General features: G+C 40.9%; 1 protein-coding gene across 2 annotated transcripts in view; it reads left to right on the top strand.

The window, feature by feature from the left end:
* Nucleotides 1-16,258, top strand: part of LOC139560061 (gap junction gamma-1 protein-like) — a 42,771-nt gene extending 26,513 nt beyond the window's left edge. For both annotated transcript variants that reach the window (XM_071376553.1, XM_071376554.1), the window contains exon 2: nucleotides 10,154-16,258. In XM_071376553.1, the coding sequence (XP_071232654.1) occupies nucleotides 10,174-11,436 (1,263 nt within the window). In that variant the 5' untranslated portion in view covers nucleotides 10,154-10,173 and the 3' untranslated portion in view covers nucleotides 11,437-16,258. The remainder of the gene's footprint in view (nucleotides 1-10,153) is intronic.
* Nucleotides 16,259-21,085: the final 4,827 nt, after the last annotated feature.

The following is a 21,085-nucleotide window of genomic DNA, read 5'->3' as shown; positions in this document are numbered from 1 at the left end:
CCTTACTGGGCTTCAGTTAAACAAACCTGTATTGTAGTAAAATGTAAACTCAGTTTACCCACCTTTATTCATTTTATGAACAGTTTACTAACTTATAATACTAGATACGTGTTTCACATGAGGGCTCACCCACCTTATTTTGCCCACGGTAGCTGCCGTCTGTGGCCTGGCCATGTGGTGCTAGCTGCCCCTTTCTCCCCAGTGTGAGACAGCAGCAGCACAGGGTCTGGTGGGTCTGGAGGGCAGACCTCGTGGCAGCTAGACAGACGAACAAGCCTCTCCTGTTCACTGTTTTCACTCAGATGGCAGCTAGCGGAGACAGTGCTGCTATACAGTCATGATACTATCAACTCACAAAGCAGGCAGTCAGTCTGCTCTGTGTGTGAGGGGAGTAGGGACACTAGTGGGAGAACATCCTGGGAGAAGCTATAGATGGCCTACTTCTCTTCCTCTAAACTCAATCTGAGAGTCCCAGGTCAACATTCAGGGGAACCTACAGTATAGGGATTTTCTCTCCGAATAATAGTTTCGCACACAGAGACACCTCCACATCTGCGTTTTCTCTCCTCCCCCATATGCCTCCTATCTTGATATTACCCAGGTGTGTCACTCACAACACTCCTTTAGCTTGGAAAGAATTCATCTAAATATCCCTCCATTCAGTCATCGAGAAGCTGCATCATTAATCATTAAACAGTATGAGAATAGTAGAAGCTTTTGAGTAATCTATACACAAGGTTATGTACAGATTCTCTCACTATTTATGCATATGCGTTACTTGTCTAAGGTAACGCTCCTGATACTTTTAATGCATTTTTTCCACAAAAGATGGGTAAACTGTTGCGCAAAATAAAAAAGTTGGGAACAAAACTGTATTTATTTGCGTTTACACCACTATTTTATTTTATTTTTATTTTTACCGTTATTTTACCAGGTAAGTTGACTGAGAACACGTTCTCATTTGCAGCAACGACCTGGGGAATAGTTACAGGGGAGAGGAGGGGGATGAATGAGCCAATTGTAAACTATACCACTGTGTGTGATACAGTATGTCAGAGGTTAAAAAAAAGAAGTATTTTGCTAAATTGAATTGATAATTATAATTATTTAAAAAATAATGCATTTGTGTTTTATAATTATAGTGTTTAAGAAAAAAGATTCCAAGAATGCTAATTTAGAACCACATTTTTTGCACATGGAAGCGAGTGAGAACATCTGTTTATTAATTTCAAATGGGTCCCAGGGATTATGTTCACAGTTGTTGCTTTTAATTAACATTAGTCTGTTGTGTTGCGTTGTCATTATGTACTATTATAGCAAAAGTTGTGTGCAAATATATTATTTAAATCTATTTTGCCTACATGTTGGGATTAGAGTGGAATTGTTCATCTCAAATAAATATTTTAATGTTTGCAAAAAGTACACAAACATATTTTAGAGGAATATGAGGATCATAACACAATTGCTCTGTATCATGTAATTTGGTAAATTAAAAGAAAGCAAAAGGTTTAATCAACTGATTAAGGTAAATCTGCAGTAACAAGTTGACTTTGAAAAGGGTAAAAGAAGAGACTTGACTTCTAGGATCTGGTTGAAGTAAAAGTTTTAAAGTAACTGTCTAGTGTTTCCAATATGAGTGAACAAGTTTTCATTCCAAAAACATGGAATTCAATATGTTAAAAAGCAGCTTTTCTGTGTTGTAATGGTGTGGGCATACCCCAACAACAGAATGTTGAGGGCGACTGGGCACACACTTGTCATTAAAAATATTCATTCAAGTAGACTGCTGATTGGACAGCACAGCCAATGAGCCAACATGAGATCATGTTATTTGAGGAAATAGCATTTTTCTTTTAAATGGTCTGTTTGAGGTGTGGTTTTTTAAAGTGTATTTTTCTCCAATTTATGCTTTGGCCACACATACGAGAATAGGACGAGTCAGCAACATTATTTGGGAATGAGTTAAACAGAATATGAACTTTTAAAAGTGAGATTTTCACTGGACAGTTACTTTAATACAGAGCTTAGGAGTACAGGTGGTCATGTGAAAATGCAAAGGCAAAAACTCTCTGGTTTGGGTTGTCCTCCGTCATCAATAAACTCTGAGTGGGACAGACAGGGGGGTTTGTGGTTGTGTGAGTACATGTAGGTGGTACCAGTGTTTGAGTATTTGAGTACACTAATAGACGTACACTAATAGACGTACACTAATAGATGTATAGTCCGGATGGTGTTGATTGTGGTGTTGGGATAACTATAGACAGTGTGTATATATCATTCTTATATCATTGATCTTGGCTTCATAATACAGTTTCTTCTTCTTTTTGTTGAGTTTAGTCACATAATATCTCAATTTGCAGTAAGTCAGCTAGTCAGATGTGCAGCCAGACTTATTAGCTACTCCTTTTGCCCGATCTCTTTCAACCATACAGTTTTTAAATTCCTCATCAATCCATGAAGCAAGGATCTGACCCTTTTTTTAAATGTTTGCCTAAAAGAATATAACACATTAGATCTGGTAAAAGATCAAAGAGAAAGACCATACTTTCAGATAGGAGTCTGGGTGTAATTCAGATTTTGGCCACCGGAAGGCGGCGGTGTGTGTACAACGTTTAAGACTGATCCAGTGAAGAATTACATTACTACCAAATATTTTGTATCAAGTCTGCCAGAGGTTTGCCCAAAAGAGCCGAATTGGTCAATTGGTACATTTTCAAGTACATCACTATAGAGAACATACACAAATGCTATGGTAATACAAAATGTAAGTTTACACACTCCCAGGAATGTCATACATGATGGACCATTAGCTTATAAACTAACTTTCACACATCTAGATGTCCGGGCGTGTGGGAGTGGAGCCAGAGACAGCAGTGGGGTCAAACTGTAAATCCCAAATCCTACATTTGAATATAAAAAGGGATTTAATCAAACAAAACTATGCTACATTTTATCTCTGGGACCCTCAGAATGACAAATCAGAGCAAGGTTACTGAATGTAAGTACGTAATTTACCTTCAGAGGTGAATGTATCACACCAGTTGCCGTGATAAATGTTTTTTGTTGTTGTGCACTCTCCTCAAACAAAAACATGGTCTTTGTTTTCTGTAATAGCTACTGTTAATTGGACACTGCAGTTAGATTAACAAGAATATAAGCTTTCTGCCCATATAAGACATGTCTATGTCCCCGATAGTTGGCTGTTGTATACGTCATTCTAGTCACATTAGCAACAACCATACCGGTTTAGGGACACCGATCCTGTAGAGGTCAACAGTTCTAAGAGTCAGTTTCTTAACAGGTGCATGTTCATCAATAAGTAGCAATTTCATGAATTCATCAAGTGCAGTGTCTGGATCCTCCTTTTTAATCACATCATACCCACACATATTTTTTACATCATCCACATAAGAGTCACAGTAAAATCTTCTGTGTGATCTCTTATAGACTATTTTAGGCCCATCTTTCAAAACTTTGGCTTTCCTGGATATAGCCCTTATATTGTGATCACTGCATCCAATGGGTACGGATACAGCTTTAGAACAAAGTTCTACAGTATTAGTAAAAATGTGATCGATACATCTGGATGATCTTGTTCCTGTAGTGTTTGTTAACACCCTGGTAGGCTGATTAATAACCTGAACCAGATTACAGGCACAGGTTACAGTGAGAAGATTCCTCTTGAGTGGACAGCTTGATGAAAACCAGTCAATATACAGGTCCCCAAGAAAGTAGACCTTTGTTTACATCACATACACAATCAAGCATTTCACACATAGTATTTAGATACTGTCTGTTTGCATTTGGTAGCCTATAGCAACAACCCAAAAGAAAAGGCTTTAGATGTGCCAAGCAACCACAACACTTCAAAACATAAGATCTTCTCTAAGCATTTCAGGGATATGGCTTTGAATATATACAGAAAAACCTCCCGCATAAGCATTTCTGTCTCTTCTATAGATGTTATATCCTTGTTTTGCTACTACTGTATCATCAAATTAATTATCTAAGTGAGTCTCAGAAAAGGCTAATATATGAATGTTATCTGATGTTAGCAAGTTATTGATTTCATGAACCTCCTTAGGGTTAGCTGTCCCACAACTTCCGGTGAAAGGAGGGTGCGCAATTCAAATAAATAATCCTAAAAACGATGGATATTAAACATTTAGGTAAATATAAGTGTCTGATATCGGTTGAAAGCTTAAATTCTTGTTAATCTAACTGTACTGTCTGATTTACAGTAGCTATTACAGTGAAAGCATGCCATGTGATTGTTTGAGGATGGCGCCCCACATCAAAATATTTTTCATAAATTCACAAATAGCGATTAAATATTCACTTACTTTTTGAAAATCTTCCACTGATTTGTCATCCAAAGGGTCCCAGCTATAACATGAAGTGTCGTTTTGTTAGATAAAATCCTTCTTTATATGCCAAAAAGTCAGTTTAGTTGGCGCCATCGATTCAACTAGCCGAGAAAGGAATCCGAAAATCTACACGGAAACCTTGTTTCAACAAGTGAAAATATGTTTCTATTCACTCCTCAGATACCCTAAAAGGTAATCAAACTATAATATTTCTTACGGAAAGAAGCATGTTCAATAGGAAACCGATTTTAGCAGGTGTGTCCTTTCTTCATGATGCGCGCAAACACGAATTTCCAAGACTGTGTCCCTGTACTAAAACTGGTATTTCTTCTTCGTTTTTGAAGTTACAAGCCTGAAACTTTGAACATAGACTGCTGACACCCAGTGGAAGCCATGGAAATTGCATCCAGGGTGCTAATTTCCAGTATGCCCTTATACTTTCCATTGTAAGAGCATGGTCTCTCTCTCTCAAAACATTTCCGGTTGGTTTTTCTTTGGATTTTCTCCTACCATATCTATTGTGTTATATTCTCCTACATTATTTAAACATTTCTACAAACTTCAAAGTGTTTTCTTTCCAATGGTGCCAATTATATGCATATCCTGGCTTCAGGGCCTGAGCAACAGGCAGTTTACATTGGGCACGTCATTCAGGCGGAAATTGAGAAAAAAGGGGCCTAGCCCTAAGAAGTTTTTTAATATGGGCTGTTTTCAGCCCTTTCCTGGGTAGCTTATCAGAGATAGACATAATATGGAAAAGAGCAGACAAAGCAAGAGAAAAACATATGCATTTAGCAGTCCATTAAATTATTCAGTTGGTGTGTGTGCTGCGGGGTTGAAGCTACGAATCCATAGGCTTGGCTCTCTCATCCCTTCCAGGCTTTTGAGGGGGAGGGTGGACAATGAGTGTCATAGCGGATGTAAGCAATGTCCCCATGCAGCTTTCATTGCTGGGATAAGTTCTTTCCTCTTCTGGCTCACAGCTTCAGGATAGACCTCATTAAGGAAGAAATACTGTATGTTCCTCTCAAGTTCTTGGTTCTTTCCAGAACAGCTACCTTGTCCTTGAACCTCAGCAACTCAACGAATATCAGCCTGGGCCTGTCACCTGGGCCGGTGTTGGGTTTTCTAGTTCTGTGGGCACGCTCCACCTCAATCTTCCTGTGGTCCATCTTCAGTTTCTCCGAGAACATTTCCTTCACTTTGTCCTCAGACTCCGTCCAGGTCTCATGTGGAGATTCTGCAACTCTGCCCACAACCATGTTGTTCCGACTTGATTGTCCCTCGAGATAATCTGATTTCCCTATCATCGTCATCATGGATTCACACACAGAACTGATGTCCTCTCTCAATGACTTACAGATTGCTGTCATCTTGCCGTTCTCCTGTTTAAACTCATCAAGCTGACCCTGGTAGAACTGCAAACTGTTCTTCAGGTCCTGGACCTCTCTGGTCAGGTCTTCTATTCTTTTATTAGTTGACTCCACCAGAATTTGGACAAAACACTTGAAGGTATTTTCTTGTTGTTGTAACAACTGCTTGTAGAACTCTTTTTGTTCTTTAATTTAAAAACCCTTCACCTGTGATTGAGAGACACCACTGTCTTCAACATTCCTCCTTCCGGCTCTGTGCTTTATCATGTTAGCTAGAAACGTAGGTTACACTGTTACTCCTCGCAGTTCCAGACAGGGCAGGTCGCAGGGAAGATTGAAAACAACAACAAACAGCAGGGATCTAGACAGCCACAAGCCCAGTACAATCCACATTCCCAGCCACAATGGCTAACCGCGTTGCTGGCTGCGTTCAAGCCCTCAAAAAAAATCAGCTAGCTTGATAGGCAGCTAGCTAGCAGTTAGGCTAGCTACTACGCCAAATAGCTCCTCAGACCTTGCCTTGGTTGGCAGGATCACTGGACGGAGAGTAGCAGTCCCAGCATCTGACGCCAACTGCGTCGCGGGATCCAAACTCAAAAGGTAGCTAGCTACTAAGAAACTTTTCATTACACTTTCAAAACAACAAACTTTCCAAAACAACAAACTTGAGCTGTTCTGTTGGTGCTGTGTATGGTCTGTGACTAGTTCTGTTTATCAGGAATCAAGACCCAAGTGCAGACTGTGTGAAGTAACAATGTTTATTGTAACAACAGGGGCAGGCAAACGACAGGTCAAGGCAGGCAGGGGTCGACAATCCAGAGTAGGAGCAAAGGTACAGGATGGCAGGCAGGCTCAAGGACAGGCAGAGTTCAGTAATCCAGACATGGAGCAAAGGTACAGGACGGAAGGCAGGCAGGACGAGAAAAAGAGAGGCTGGGAAAAGACAGGAGCTGACAGGACAAACACTGGTAAGCTTGACAAAAAATACGAACTGGCAACGGACAAACAGAGAACACAGGTATAAATACACAGAGGATAAGTGGGGAAGATGGGTGACACCTGGAGCGGGTAGAGACCAGAACACGGACAGGTGAAACAGACCAGGGCGTGACACTGTTGGTGTTGTGTATGAGCTGTGACTAGTTCTGTTGGTGTTGTGTATGAGCTGTGAGTAGGACATATTCAATCTCTCCCTACCCCAGTCTGCAGTCCCCACTTGCTTCAAGATGTCCACCATTGTTCCTGTAGCCAAGGTAACTGAACTAAATGGCAATTGCCCATAGCACTCACTTCTGTCTTCATGAAGTGCTTTGCGAGGCTAGTTAAGGATCATATCACCTCTCGCTTACCTGACACCCTAGACCCATTTCAATTTGCTTACCGCCCCAATAGATCCACAGAAGATGCAATCGCCATCGCACTGCACACATACAAGCTCATCATTAAGCTTTGGCCGTGGGTCTAAACCCCACCCTGTGCAACTGGGTCCTGGACTTCCTGACTGGCCACCCCCAGGTGGTGAGGATAGGAAACAACACCTACACTTCGCTGATCCTCAACACAGGGGCCCTACAAGGGTGCATACTCAGCCCCCTCCTGTACTCCCTGTTTACCCATGACTGTGTGGCAACGCACACCTCTAACTCAATCATCAAATTTGCAGCCGACACAACAGTAGCAGGCCTGATTACCAACAATGACGAAACAGCCTACAGGGAGGAAGTGAGGGCCCTGGGAGAGTGGTGCCAGGTAAATAGCTTTTCACTCAACGTCGACCAAACTGCAGAGGGAGCACGCCCCTATCCACATCGACGGGACCGCAGTGGAGAAGGTTGAAAGCTTCAAGTTCCTCTGCGTACACATCACTCTTGATCTGAAATGGTCCTCCCAAACAGACAGTGTGGTGAAGAAGGCGCAACAGATCCTCTTCAACCTCAGGAGGCTTGTTGTGGCCCCTAAAACCAACACAATCTTTTACAGATGCACAATTGAGAGCATCCTGTAGGGCTGTATCCCGGCCTGGTACGGCAACTGCACTGCCCGCAACCGCAAGGCTGTCCAGAGGGTGGTGCGGTCTGGCCAACGCATCACCGGGGGCAAACTACCTGCCCTCCAGGACACCTACAGCGACCCTGTGTCAATGGAAGGCCAAACAGATCATTAAGTAAATCAACCACACGAACCACGGCCTGTTCACCCGCTATCATCCAGAAGGCGTGGTCAGTACAGGTGCATCAAAGCTGGGACCAAGAGACTGAAAAACAGCTTCTGTCTCAAGGCCATCAAACTGTTAAATAGCAGTCACTAGCCGGCTTCCACCCGGTTACGCAACCCTGCACCTTAGACGCTGCTGCCCTTGGAATCACTAGCCACTTTAATAATGGAACACTAGTCACTTTAATAATGTTTACATCCTGCTTTACTCATCTCATATGTATTTACTGTATTCTATTCTACTGTTTTTTAACCAATGCCTATCCAACATTGCGCAATCAAATATTTATATATTTTTTAATTCCATTCTTTTACTTTTAGATTTGTGTGTATTGTTGTGAATTGTTAGATACTAGTGCACTGTTGGAGCTAGGAACACAAACATTTCACTACACCCACAATAACATCTGCTAAATACAGTTGAAGTCGGAAGTTTGCGAACACTTAGGTTGGAGTCATTAAAACTCGTTTTTCAACCACTCCACAAATTTCTTGTTAACAAACTATAGTTTTGGCAAGTCAGTTAGGACATCTACTTTGTGCATGACACAAGTCATTTTACAACAATTGTTTACAGACAGATTATTTCATTTATAATTCACTGTATCAAAATTCCAGAAGTCAGAAGTTTACATACACTAAATTGACTGTGCCTTTAAACAGCTTGGAAAATTCCTCATGTCATGGCTTTAGAAGCTTCTGATAGGTTAATTGACATACTTTGAGTCAATTGGAGGTGTGCTTGTGGATGTATTTCCGGGCTTACCTTCAAACTCAGTGCCTCTTTGCTTGACATCATGGGTAAATCAAAAGAAATAAGCCAAGACCTCAGAAAAAAAATGTAGACTTCCACAAGTCTGGTTCATCCTTGGGAGCAATTTCCAAACACCTGAAGGTACCACGTTCATCTGTACAAACAATAGTACGCAAGTATAAACACCATGGGACCACGCAGCCGTCATACTGCTCAGGAAGGAGACACGTTCTGTCTCCTAGAGATGAACGTACTTTGGTGCGAAAAGTGCAAATCAATCCCAGAACAACAGCAAAGGACCTTGTGAAGATGCTGGAGGAAACAGGTACAAAAATATCTATATCCACATTAAAACAAGCCCTATATCAACATAACCTGAAAGGCCTCTCAGCAAGGAAGAAGCCACTGCTCCAAAACCGAGATAAAAAAGCCAGACTACAGTTTGCAACTGCACATGGGGACAAAGATCGTACTTTTTGAAGAAATGTTTTCTCGTCTGATGAAAGAAAAATAGAACTGTTTGGCCATACTGACCATTGTTATGTTTGGAGGGAAAAGGGGGAGGCTTGCAAGCTGAAGAACACCATCCCAACTGTGAATCATGGGGGTGGCAGCATCATGTTGTGGGGGTGCTTTGCTGCAGGAGGGACTGGTGCACTTCACAAAATAGATGGATTCATGAGGCAGGAAAATTATGTGGATATATTGAAGCAACATCTCAAGACATCAGTCAGGAAGTTAAAGCTTGGTTGCAAGAGGGTCTTCCAAATGGACAATGACCCCAAGCATACTTCCAAAGATGTGGCAAATTGGCTTAAGGACAACAAAGTCAAGGTATTGGAGTGGCCATCACAAAGCCCTGACCTCAATCCTATAGAAAATTTGTGGGCAGAACTGAAAAAGCGTGTGCGAGCAAGGAGGCCTACAAACCTGATTCAGTTACACCAGCTCTGTCAGGGGGAATGGGCCAAAATCCACCCAACTTATTGTGGGAAGCTTGTGGAATGCTACCCAAAATGTTTGATCCAAGTTAAACAATTTAAAGGCAATGCTACTAAATACTAAGAGTTTATGTAAACTTCTGATCCATTGGGAATGTGATGAAAGAAATAAAATCAGAAATAAATCATTCTCTCTACTATTATTCTGACATTTCACATTCTTAAAATAAAGCGTTGATCCTAACTGACGTAAAACAGGGAATATTTACTAGGATTAAATGTCAGGAATTGTGAAAAACTGAGTTTAAATAGATTTGGCTAATGTGTATGTAAACTTCCAACTACAACTGTATGCGTACGTGACCAATAAAATTTGATTTGGTGTTGTGTATGAGCTGTGACTAGTTCTGTTGAGTGTTGTGTATGAGTTGTGTCTAGTTCTGTTAGTTCTTGTATCTCTTTTATTCAACTAAACCCTTAATTATACTTTTTATGTGTTTCCAGATTCTAGTTGAAAAGCCTCTATGACCACCATGAGCTGGAGCTTTCTCACGCGTCTTCTGGAAGAGATCCACAACCATTCCACCTTTGTGGGGAAAGTGTGGCTCACGGTGCTCATCATATTCCGCATTGTGCTGACCGCTGTGGGGGGCGAGTCCATCTACTCTGACGAGCAGACCAAGTTCACCTGTAACACCAAGCAGCCCGGTTGTGACAACGTGTGCTACGATGCCTTCGCCCCACTCTCACATGTCCGCTTCTGGGTTTTCCAGATCATCATGATCTCCACCCCCTCGGTAATGTACCTGGGCTACGCCATCCACAAGATAGCCCGCACCTCCGAGTTGGAGCGCCGGAAGTTCCACCGCCGGAAGAAGCTCATTCATGCTCAAAGGTGGACGGAAAGCCACCCGCTTGAGGAGGTGCTGGAGGAGGATGAGGACAACAATGCAGAGCCTATGATCTACCAGGAGGAGATGGTGGAAGCTCAAGAAGTCAAGCCTGAGCCGGACAAGCCGCAGAAACATGACGGCCGCCGGCGGATCATGCAAGAGGGCCTGATGAGAATCTATGTCCTTCAGCTACTGTCCAGGGCCGTGTTTGAGATCGGCTTCCTGGTGGGCCAGTATCTTCTCTATGGCTTCCGTGTTAATTCATCATATGTGTGCAATAAGGTGCCCTGTCCCCACAATGTAGACTGCTTTATTTCTCGGCCGACGGAGAAGACCATCTTCCTGCTCATCATGTATGTCGTCAGCTGCCTCTGCCTGCTCCTCAACGTGTGTGAGATGTTCCACTTGAGCATTGGAACATTCCGAGACACTCTCCGCAAGAGGAGGAATCAGGGGGGTCGACAGCCCTCGTATAGTTACCCGTACTCCCATAACATCCCCGCCTCTCCCCCCGGGTACAACCTGGTCATGAAGTCAGACAGGCCCAACCGGATTATCCCCAACAGTCTAATTATGCACCATGAGCAGAACATGGCCAACGATGTCCAGGAACATAAACAAGAGTGCACCAGTCCAGATGACAACATCCCCTCGGACCTGGCCAGCCTGCACCGCCACCTACGGGTGGCCCAGGAGCAGCTCGAAATGGCCTTCCAGACCTACAACACCAACAAGAACCAGCCCACCTCGAGGACAAGTAGTCCTGGAAGCACCATGGCAGTGCAAATCAGGGTCAACACAACCCAGGAGAAACAAGGAGCCAGGCCGAAATCAGCCACTACAGAGATTGCTGGGACCGTTGTAAAAAATGGAAAGAGTTCTGTATGGATTTAGGAATTATTAACTTCACATGGTACAGTAATCGTAGTGAAAAGTAATTTTCAATCTCCAGGACCATATTCTGTGGATAATGGAAGATGTGAAATGAGACAAGATAGTTAAAAGCTTTGGAGCGTGAATCGATTGCACTGCCTGAATAGATTTAGCTTTGTCACAAGGAGAAACCAGCAGTGTGATGTGTCGGATCAGGAGCACACAAAATATGCACTATTTACATGCGATATCAAAACAATGGTAAACATAAAAAGGAAAAACAGACATGAAGATATCACTAAATACAGTAATAGTGTATCCTATTATTAGGGTGTCTTTTTGTGCTTTAAATAACATAGCTTGAACATAGTTAATATATGCATATGTTGCTTAGTCAAACATTTCTTATTTTAGCTACTTACGAATATAGGGAGATTTAAAATGAACCATGATGGCAATATATTTTGAATTATTTTTACTGGGATTATTAATTTAACCTTGCTTTTGAACTGGATTAATTTGACAGAATATATTTATAATGTCTTTAAAACTATAACAATATGCAAGTGTGTCTATTTTAAATTGTGACTAGTTAAAAGCAATACCGTGGTAAGCACATTTTAATGGCACTACGATTGAATCCTGATGATGTTTAAGAAAAGGACAGTGAACCAAATGTGAAAAGTAATCTAGAAATTCCTAACTGTTCAGATTTGCACTTGGAACCTTTTAACTAATTTTGAGTTGTATTAAGACATTTAAAAAAATATGCATTAATAATTTATTTGAGGAAGAAATGCTGGATATGTATGGGTTAGGTTGAAAGATAAGATGTGAAATGTTATAGGACAAATGGTGTTCCATCAGCAGAAGTTTGAGCAACACTGTTCTCCGTAGAGTAAGATTTTATTTCACTCTACTTTTCAAAGCTTTGTTGTAAGATTACATTTTTATTTAGCATTCTGCAGTGTCGGAATAAATTAGTTAAAGAAGAAGTGAAAGAAAAAGGTAAGTAGGTTGTTGTTTTGAAAATTTGAACGACCAATTTCTGATAGTTTCTGCTGTTTTTGTGGGGCAAATAATGAATTAATTTACTTTGCTACATTTTAACACAATGTACATATACAGTACATTGCACATAGTAGAAGATGTACACTGAGTGAACAAGACATTAAGGACACTTTCCTAATATTGAGTTGCACCCATTTGCTAAATGACTAAAATCTATAAATGTAAATGTGTCGAAAGTGTTCCACAGGGATGCTGGCCCATGTTGACACCTATGCTTCCCACAGTTATGTCAAATAGGTCTTTGGGTGGTGGACCATTCTTTATACACACAGGAAACTGTTGAGCATGAAAAATCCAGCAGCGTTGCAGTTCTTGCCACAAACTGGTGCGCCTGGCACCTACTACAGCACCCCGTTCGAAGGCACTTAAATCTTTTGTCTGAGACACATACACAATCAATGTCTCAATTGTCTCAAGGCTTAAAAATCCTTCTTTCCCTTCATCTACAGTGGCTTGCAACAGTATTCACCCCCTTGGCATTTTCCTATTTTGTGCCTTACAATCTGGAATTAAAATTGATTTTATGGGGGTTTGTATCATCTGATTTACACAACATGAAGACCACTTTGAAGATGCAAAATATGTTTTATTGTGAAACAATCAAGAAATAAGACAAAACAGAAAACTTGAGCGTGCATAACTATTCACCCCCCCCCCCCTCCCCCCAAAGTCAATATTTTGTTAGAGCCACCTTTTGCAGCAATTGCAGATGCAAGTCTCTTGGGGTATGCCTCTATAAGCTTGGCACATCTAGCCACTGGGATTTTTGCCCATTCTTCAAGTCAAAACTGCTCCAGCTCCTTCAAGTTGGATGGGTTCCGCTGGTATACAGCAATCTTTAAGTCATACCACAGATTCTCAATTGGATTGAGGTCTGGGCTTTGACTAGGCCATTCCAAGACATTTAAATGTTTCCCTTAAACCACTCAAGTGTTGTTTTAGCAGAATGCCTAGGGTCATTGTCCTGCTCGAAGGTGAACCTCCGTCCCAGTCTCAAATCTCCGGAAGACTGAAACAGGTTTCCCTCAAGAATTTCCCTGTATTAATTCTTCAATTCTGACCAGTTTCCCAGTCCCTGCCGATGAAAAACATCCCCACAGGGATGGTGTTCTCGGGGTGATGAGAGGTGTTGGGTTTTTTCCAGACATTGCGTTTTTCTTGATGGCCAAAAAGCTCACTTTTAGTCTCATCTGACCAGAGTACCTTCTTCCATATGTTTGGGGAGTCTCCCACATGCATTTTGGCAAATACCAAACACCTTTGCTTATTTTTCTCTTCAAGCAATTACTTTTTTCTGGACACTCTTCTGTAAAGCACAGCTCTGTGTAGTGAACGGCTTAAAGTGGTCCTATGAACAAATACTCCAATCTCTGCTGTGGAGCTTTGCAGCTCCTTCAGGGTAATATTTGGTCTCTTTGTTGCCTCTCTGATTAATGCCGTCCTTGCCTGGTCTGTGAGTTTTGGTGGGCGGCCCTCTCTTGGCAGGTTTGTTGTGATGCCATATTCTTTCCATTTTTTAATAATGGATTTAATGGTGCTCCGTGGGATGTTCAAAGTTTCTGATATTTTTTATAACTCAACCGAGATCTGTACTTCTCCACAACTTGTCCCTGACCTGTTTGGAGAGCTCCTTGGTCTTCATGGTGCTGCTTGCTTGTTGGTTCCCCTTTCTTATTGGTGTTGCAGACTATGTGGCCTTTCAGAACAGGTGTACATATACTGAGATCATGTGACAGATCATGTGACACTTAAATAAAGTCCACCTGTGTGCAATCTAAGTAATTATGTGACTTCTGAAGGTAATTGGTTGCACCAGATCTTATTTAGGGGCTTCATAGCAAAGGGGGTGAATACATATGCACGTACCACTTTTCCATTTAAATGTTTTATTTTTTTGAAACAAGCAATTTTTTTCACTTCACTTCACCAATTTGGACTATTTGTGTATGTCCATTACATGAAATCCAAATAAAAATCCAGTTAAATGACAGGTTGTAATGCAACAAAATAGGAAAACGCCAAGGGGGATGAATACTTTTGCAAGGCACCGTACACTGATTGATGTGGATTTAACAAGTGACATCAATAAGGGATCATATCTTTCCCCTGGTTTCACCTGGTCAGTCTATGTCATGGAAAGAGCAGGTGTCCTTAATATTTAGTACACTCAGTGTATATCCTCATAAGTTTAAGTTGACTCCATATTTTCTTATATTTAGTTATCTGTCTTGAAAAAGAAAAGCATTTAATTAATTTTTTACTCCCCTTTTCTCCCCAATTTCATGATATTAAAAATGTATATATATTTTATTATTAACCCATCTTTGGAGGACACATATCTTTTTCTTTTTTTTACAACTTTTCTGCTACATATACATACATTTTACATACACATTTTGCATACACATTTTACATACATCGTACTTTTATATAAAGCAATCACATAACAATAATACATTACCAAACATAAATTCTTTAATCCAACCCCTCAGCCACTCTCAGCCCATCTCACCTATCACAATAGACCCCCCTTGTTTGGTTTCGATCTTGTCTCATCGCTGCAACTCCCCAACGGGCTTGGGAGAGGCAAAGGTCAACTGACGCGTCCTCCGAAACATGACCTGCCAAGCCACGCCTCAACACTTGCTCGCTTAACCCGGAAGCCAGCTGCATCAATGTGTCGGAGGAAACACTTTTAAACTGACAACAGCAGTGAGTCTGCAAGCGCTCGGCCCGCCTAAAGGAGTCGCTAGAGCGCGATGACTCAAGTTAAGTCCCACTTTTATAGTCTTAAGTTTCATCAGCTGTGTTGTACAATATGATATAAACACAGGATATACGGAATTTTGACTGCACTGGGCCTTTAAAACTTTCCGAAGGAAGGTTTCCATTTACCCAGATTTATTAGGCAAAAGCAATGTTGCAACAACAACAAAAACATTGCGACACATTTAATGGAAACGGCAGCCATAGGAGAAATGTTCGAAAGATCGACAACATTTTTATCTGTTCGACAAGGGTGGATTTTTAAATGGGTGTCATGACTCTCTTATCATAAGAGTAGGGGTGTTAACCAGCCATAAAATTATGCAATATATGTCACAACAGGTGTAAATATATTGGTCATGACAGTGTTATGACCATATTATGACAGGTTAGAAGCTGTTATGACATATTATGACATGGTTATGACCGTGTCATAATGTGTTATGACACTGGCTGTTAAGTAAAGTGTTACCCAAGTATCACCATCCAATATTTTTTTTTCTTCAAGAGTGCACGTTCTACCATTGCACGGACCGTGGCGATACGTTGGCAAATTAGGATGATTAGAAATGGCAAATATTAGTAAATTCTTACATACTATCCATGCTGGGTTTTGCGGGCTACCTGAGACATGAAACAGATAGATGGAAGGGCATACAGGCAATTTATTAATGCGCAATTTGCCTAAATGGATAATAGAAACACTTCAACCATTTAATTTGTGTCTGACACTCTAGGTCAGGGGTACTCAACTCTTACCCTACGAGGTCTGGAGCCTGCTGGTTTTCAGCCAATTGTTGCATTTATTTTTGATGCAAACTTTCTAAATGTCGACCAAAAAAATCTCTGGCCAAGTTGATGGAAACATAGCTAGTGTAAATTAATCAAGTTGTTTGTTGTAGATACATAATTCTGCCTTTAGCATTATGATACTCCAAAGTGCCTCAAATGGTTAAGATTGTTCCTGTGTTTTATTTTATTTTTTAAATAAACCTAGATGAAAATGCTTGGTGTGTCTCTAATTATATGTCATTGCATAGAAATAACCACACACACACACACATACACACGGACATACACACACACACACACACGCTATATGTATAAAGTACAGAATAACATCAAGTCCAACAACTGCAATCACACTTTTCGCTTACTTGACCAATTACTTAACACAACGTGCCATTGGAACACAGGAGTGATGGTTGCTGATAATGTGCCTCTGTACGCCCATGTAGATATTCCATAACAAATCTGCCGTTTCCAGCTACAATAGTCATTTACAACATTAACAATGTCTACACTGTATTTCTGATCAATTTGATGTTAATTTAAATGGATAATTTTTTTTCCTTTTCTTTCAAAAACAAGGACATTTCTAAGTAACCAGAAACTTTTGAACGGTAGTATACAGGTAAGGTTACATGGAAATGCACTCAACTAATGCCTTTTTATTGTATGCTGTTACTGACATGTTTACACCAGAACCTCATTTATGGGCGTAGCTTGCTTATCTAGCCATTGAATTACACACTAAAGTTAGTGTGCAGCAGTGGAGGCTCCTCAGAGGAGGAAGGGGAGGACCATCCTCTTCAGTGAAATTTCATAAAAATAAAATAGTGAAACATTTAAAAAGTTATCCTTTTTAGATTAAACTATACTAAATACTGTATGTTCATATATCACCAAATAATTGGTTAAAATATACTGTTTTGCAATGAAGGTCTACATTAACTTCAACAGCACTGCCGAGGCCAGCACCATGGTGTAGCCGGAGGACATGGTGTAGCCGGAGGTCAGCTAGCTTCCGTTCTCCTCTGGCTACATTGGCTTCAATACAAAACCTAGGAGGCTGGTAGGCCTCACCCCCTTCCATAGACTTACATGGTAATTATGACGACTTCCGAAGGACGTCCTCCAACCAATCAAAGCTTTTGCAGAATGAATTGACATGTTGTCTGTCATGTCTTTGGCATCAGTGAAGACTGATATTTTATCAAATCAATTCTCTGTAATTATTATTACGTGATTAAACTAATCATGTACATTTAATTGACTAGGAAGTCGGGGTACCAAGGAAAATCTTCAGATCACAAAGTTATAATTTTCCTAATATAACTCTTCAGATATTTTAATATTGGATCAATTAGTCTTTTAATTAATTAATTATTCTTTACCTCACGTTAGTCTCATTCCAAACGTTGTAAATTGTTGGTTATCTGCACGAACCCAGCCTTCACTATGAATCATCCATACATCAATTGTATCAATCATTTATTTACTAACTAACTAAATAATCGCAGAAATGCATAAACAAGCAAACAAAGTAGATATGGTTACAAGGAAATGATAGGGGATGTTCCCTAGTGGGCTAAACCGATATGGCGGCTTGGTAGACAAAGAGACTGAGAAGGGCGCGAAAGACAAAAGACACTACACAGTTGATAATTATATTAATTGAAATGCTAATCCTTTGCACATGAACGCTCACTCATTCGGGAATAATTGCAATCAATATATATATATTTACGCTCAGTGTGTCGTCGTGATCTCTGTTGGAATCGTCAGTCTTTCTGTTGAAAAGTTCATCTGAACTTCTCTTTGCGTCCCTGGAGTCTTTCGTGGTTAGAATGGATACTTCAGAGTCCCATTCAGAAATATTCTTGTAGATAGATGTTTCGGCGGTTGTCGGTCTTCGCATTCCAGGTCGACATAAATTATAGCTGCAGACTAGTAATTAGTATCGAAGATTTGCTCTTATTCTGTCGGTATCGATAGTCTCAGAGTTGAATAATTTCCACCAGTGTAGCCAATGCTCCACGTGGTTTGGTTAACCGTTACAACCTTAGCTGCCTCAGAATGCATGGTCTCTACTCAAACCTTAGCCCTCTCGGTAATCGATGTACGCATGGTCTGAAGTGGGCTTCTCCAGGTGGGGGTTATATTCGGAACAGCAGAAAAGGCTGTCCAATGATGCCAGATCAATGGCTGTGCTCATGGAGTGGGCCAATGACTTAGTTAAACTTTAAAGGGAATTGGATTCTCTTTCATTAAACAGTTTAAAATCACATTACATAATTTCACAAATAGTTTAATCTTTACTCATTAATTTTATACAATAATTAGATGCAAATCTCATAACGGAGACTTGTATAAACAGAGTTATGGTAATGTGGCTGTATTGTCTCTCATGAGGTCACCAACATTAAACAAAATGGACCGGTCGTAGCTGGATTCTCCACCGACCGTTTACACTTTCTCCAAAACATATTGGTCAGTTCTCAAGTTCTGTGAGGTAGAATAAGTTCCTTTGTTCTACTGTGAACCCTCTCTCTATACCGCATGGCCGGGGGGGACGAGAGTCTCCTCATGGAATTTACGACAGGAGATAACAGAGCCTGGGTGTAGGAGGGAGAGAGAGGTGGTAAGAAAGAGAGGGAGGGTACTTTCTACACCCAAAGAGGGCCACGTCATGACATGTCCATCCAATCATAGAAGGATCAGAGAATGAACCTAGTATGTGGCATCGGGATTGTGCCACAGAGCATTATGGGGGTTCTATGTATTATAACGAGGTTCGATCTCTGCCTAAGATTGATTTCATGAAGAAGGATGAAAAGGTGAGGGCGTTCAATACCAACTTGTATCAAATGTATAGCTGGTTAATTAACAGGGAGCCTTTCATCAAGCCGCCTGTAACTGCACTTCACAATGCTTTACATACTGAACATCTTTTCTGGGATGTCGAAAACAATTCTGAATGATTTGATATCTTCCATCGCATCATCCGTTAAAAGTTTGATTACAGAGATAGGTTGACGCATTTATTTGCGTGAGCTCAAGTAGGCTTTGCACTTTCCTCTTGTATTTATTTAGCAAAGATGAAAATAATCACTCCAGACAGACACAAGCAAAAACTAATGACATAAATGTTGCTGCAGCCTAGGCTACACCTAAACATTAGAAATCTGACATGCTGTATGGGATGAAAACAATACTTTTTTTCCCGTCTTATCAACTGTAGGCTACTAATAAGAGCAGCTGCATAACAGCCTATGCGCCCTGTCCATCTGTACAGGGCCAACTAATTGATAACGTCCTGTATTTATAGTCCATTTGTTTGTCAGGAGAAAATGTGAATGTGATCAAATCTAGATTATATTAAAAATAAAGCTGGCTAAAATAGGCTGGCTAAAATGCCTATACAGTTTTATAGGAAAAAATGGTCCTATCATAGCCCATATAAAAGCTTTTTACAACTGATTAATCACTGTCATACCTTTTATAGGTTCCAGAATTTTCCTAGTTAGGTTAACGTATAAGGAAAAACTCCAGGCCCCAGGGGGTAAAAATTGCCCCACTGCTCTGGGACCTGTGGTGACACCAGTCTGCTTGCAGGTGTCAGTTATCGTCAGGTATGTGGATGATCAGGGCTTTATTCAGGAACATTTCTTGGGCTACTTTGATGTGTCAAGTGGGCGAGATGCGCAGTCTGTGTTTGACTTTGTGAATTTGGAGATGTCTGAGTTTAACTTCAGAAAAACTCGTTGTCCAAACCTACGATGGCGCCGTTGTAATGGAATGTATCTGCTATTTGTATTTTACAGCTGTCCCCTCATGTTCCCTGATTAAGAGGTGATGTCTACTCCACTCCACTACCATTGTCAACATGAACTGAAGCCACGTCTCATGTGTCCGCTCATCCACTGGCACATTGAATGTTTCCCTTCCAAATACTGTGAGTACCGCTATCAATATTCTCTCATTACTGTATGTAGAGTCAATCACATACACAATCACATTATTACACACCAATGATTTTACTCCTTGCTTGGACTAACTCATTCTTAGCCCTTTTGTCTAACTGTGTAGTGTCTGGTGTTATTGTTTTTTGTCTTCCCAGTCAAATCCTGTCCTGCACTGGTCAAGCCTCTGAACACCTCAACTCATGCCTCATACCCTCAATCAATTACTGCGCTGTGATCCCTTTCCAACACTGTGTAAGTAGCCCACTCATTCCCATTCCCCATAATATTCTACCCTAAATGGCTTTATTAAATGCTTTAGGTTAAAATAATTAGTGTTTGTCGATTTTTGAAACACGCTTTGTGGTCTCCGTGCCTTCCGCGCCTATACCGTGGGTCTCCAATCCTTCTAAATTTTTCAAGTCACCAGCCTTCACTGGTGTGCAGCAGTTAGATAATGTTTCAATTCAAGTTAGCTACTAGAAACCCAGGCATGATATTCATTTGAAGCACCCCCATATGATGGTTGACATGTTCTTTCTCCTATTGTTATTTAGATTGAAAGAAGCAGAAGTGGGTTGTGGTGTTCTCGTCAAGTGTGACAACACCATAAAATACACACTTTTTAAACATTTGAAGGTTTATAAAAATCTGCCGTCAGGTGAAGATCAGCCCGTCCAGAGCTTTTTCTATTGGCTGTGTTGCCTCATGGACAGGGATGCAAACTAGTCACCTTTCGGCAAAATTCGCCGTTTTGATTCCAAAATAGGTGACCTACGTGAATGGTGTAGATCCGATGACAAAAGTTTGTGTGGGAGGGGGTTGGATCATTACTGGCTGTAAGCGAACGAGTGCTGCACCTTCGGAGCAATACTGGCTGTATCCAAGGCTCAGCCAATTGTTCACATAACAACAGAATGCTGCACACGACTGAAGAGACAAGAGACAACCAATTTGCTAGTTATTGGATCAGCGTGCGCTATGGAAAGACAGCAGATAGTGCAAAGGCAGTTACAGCAGCGCGTTCCCTGAACGATAACGAAGAGGTAAGTGAGAAGCCTTAGCTAGCCAGAGAAATGTTGAGCAAC

This window comes from Salvelinus alpinus, chromosome 30 (genome assembly GCF_045679555.1).
Source record: "Salvelinus alpinus chromosome 30, SLU_Salpinus.1, whole genome shotgun sequence".
NCBI classification, from domain to species: Eukaryota; Metazoa; Chordata; class Actinopteri; order Salmoniformes; family Salmonidae; genus Salvelinus; species Salvelinus alpinus.
Note: the sequence above shows the minus strand (reverse complement) of the source record. Positions and strands in the feature narration are given on the sequence as shown.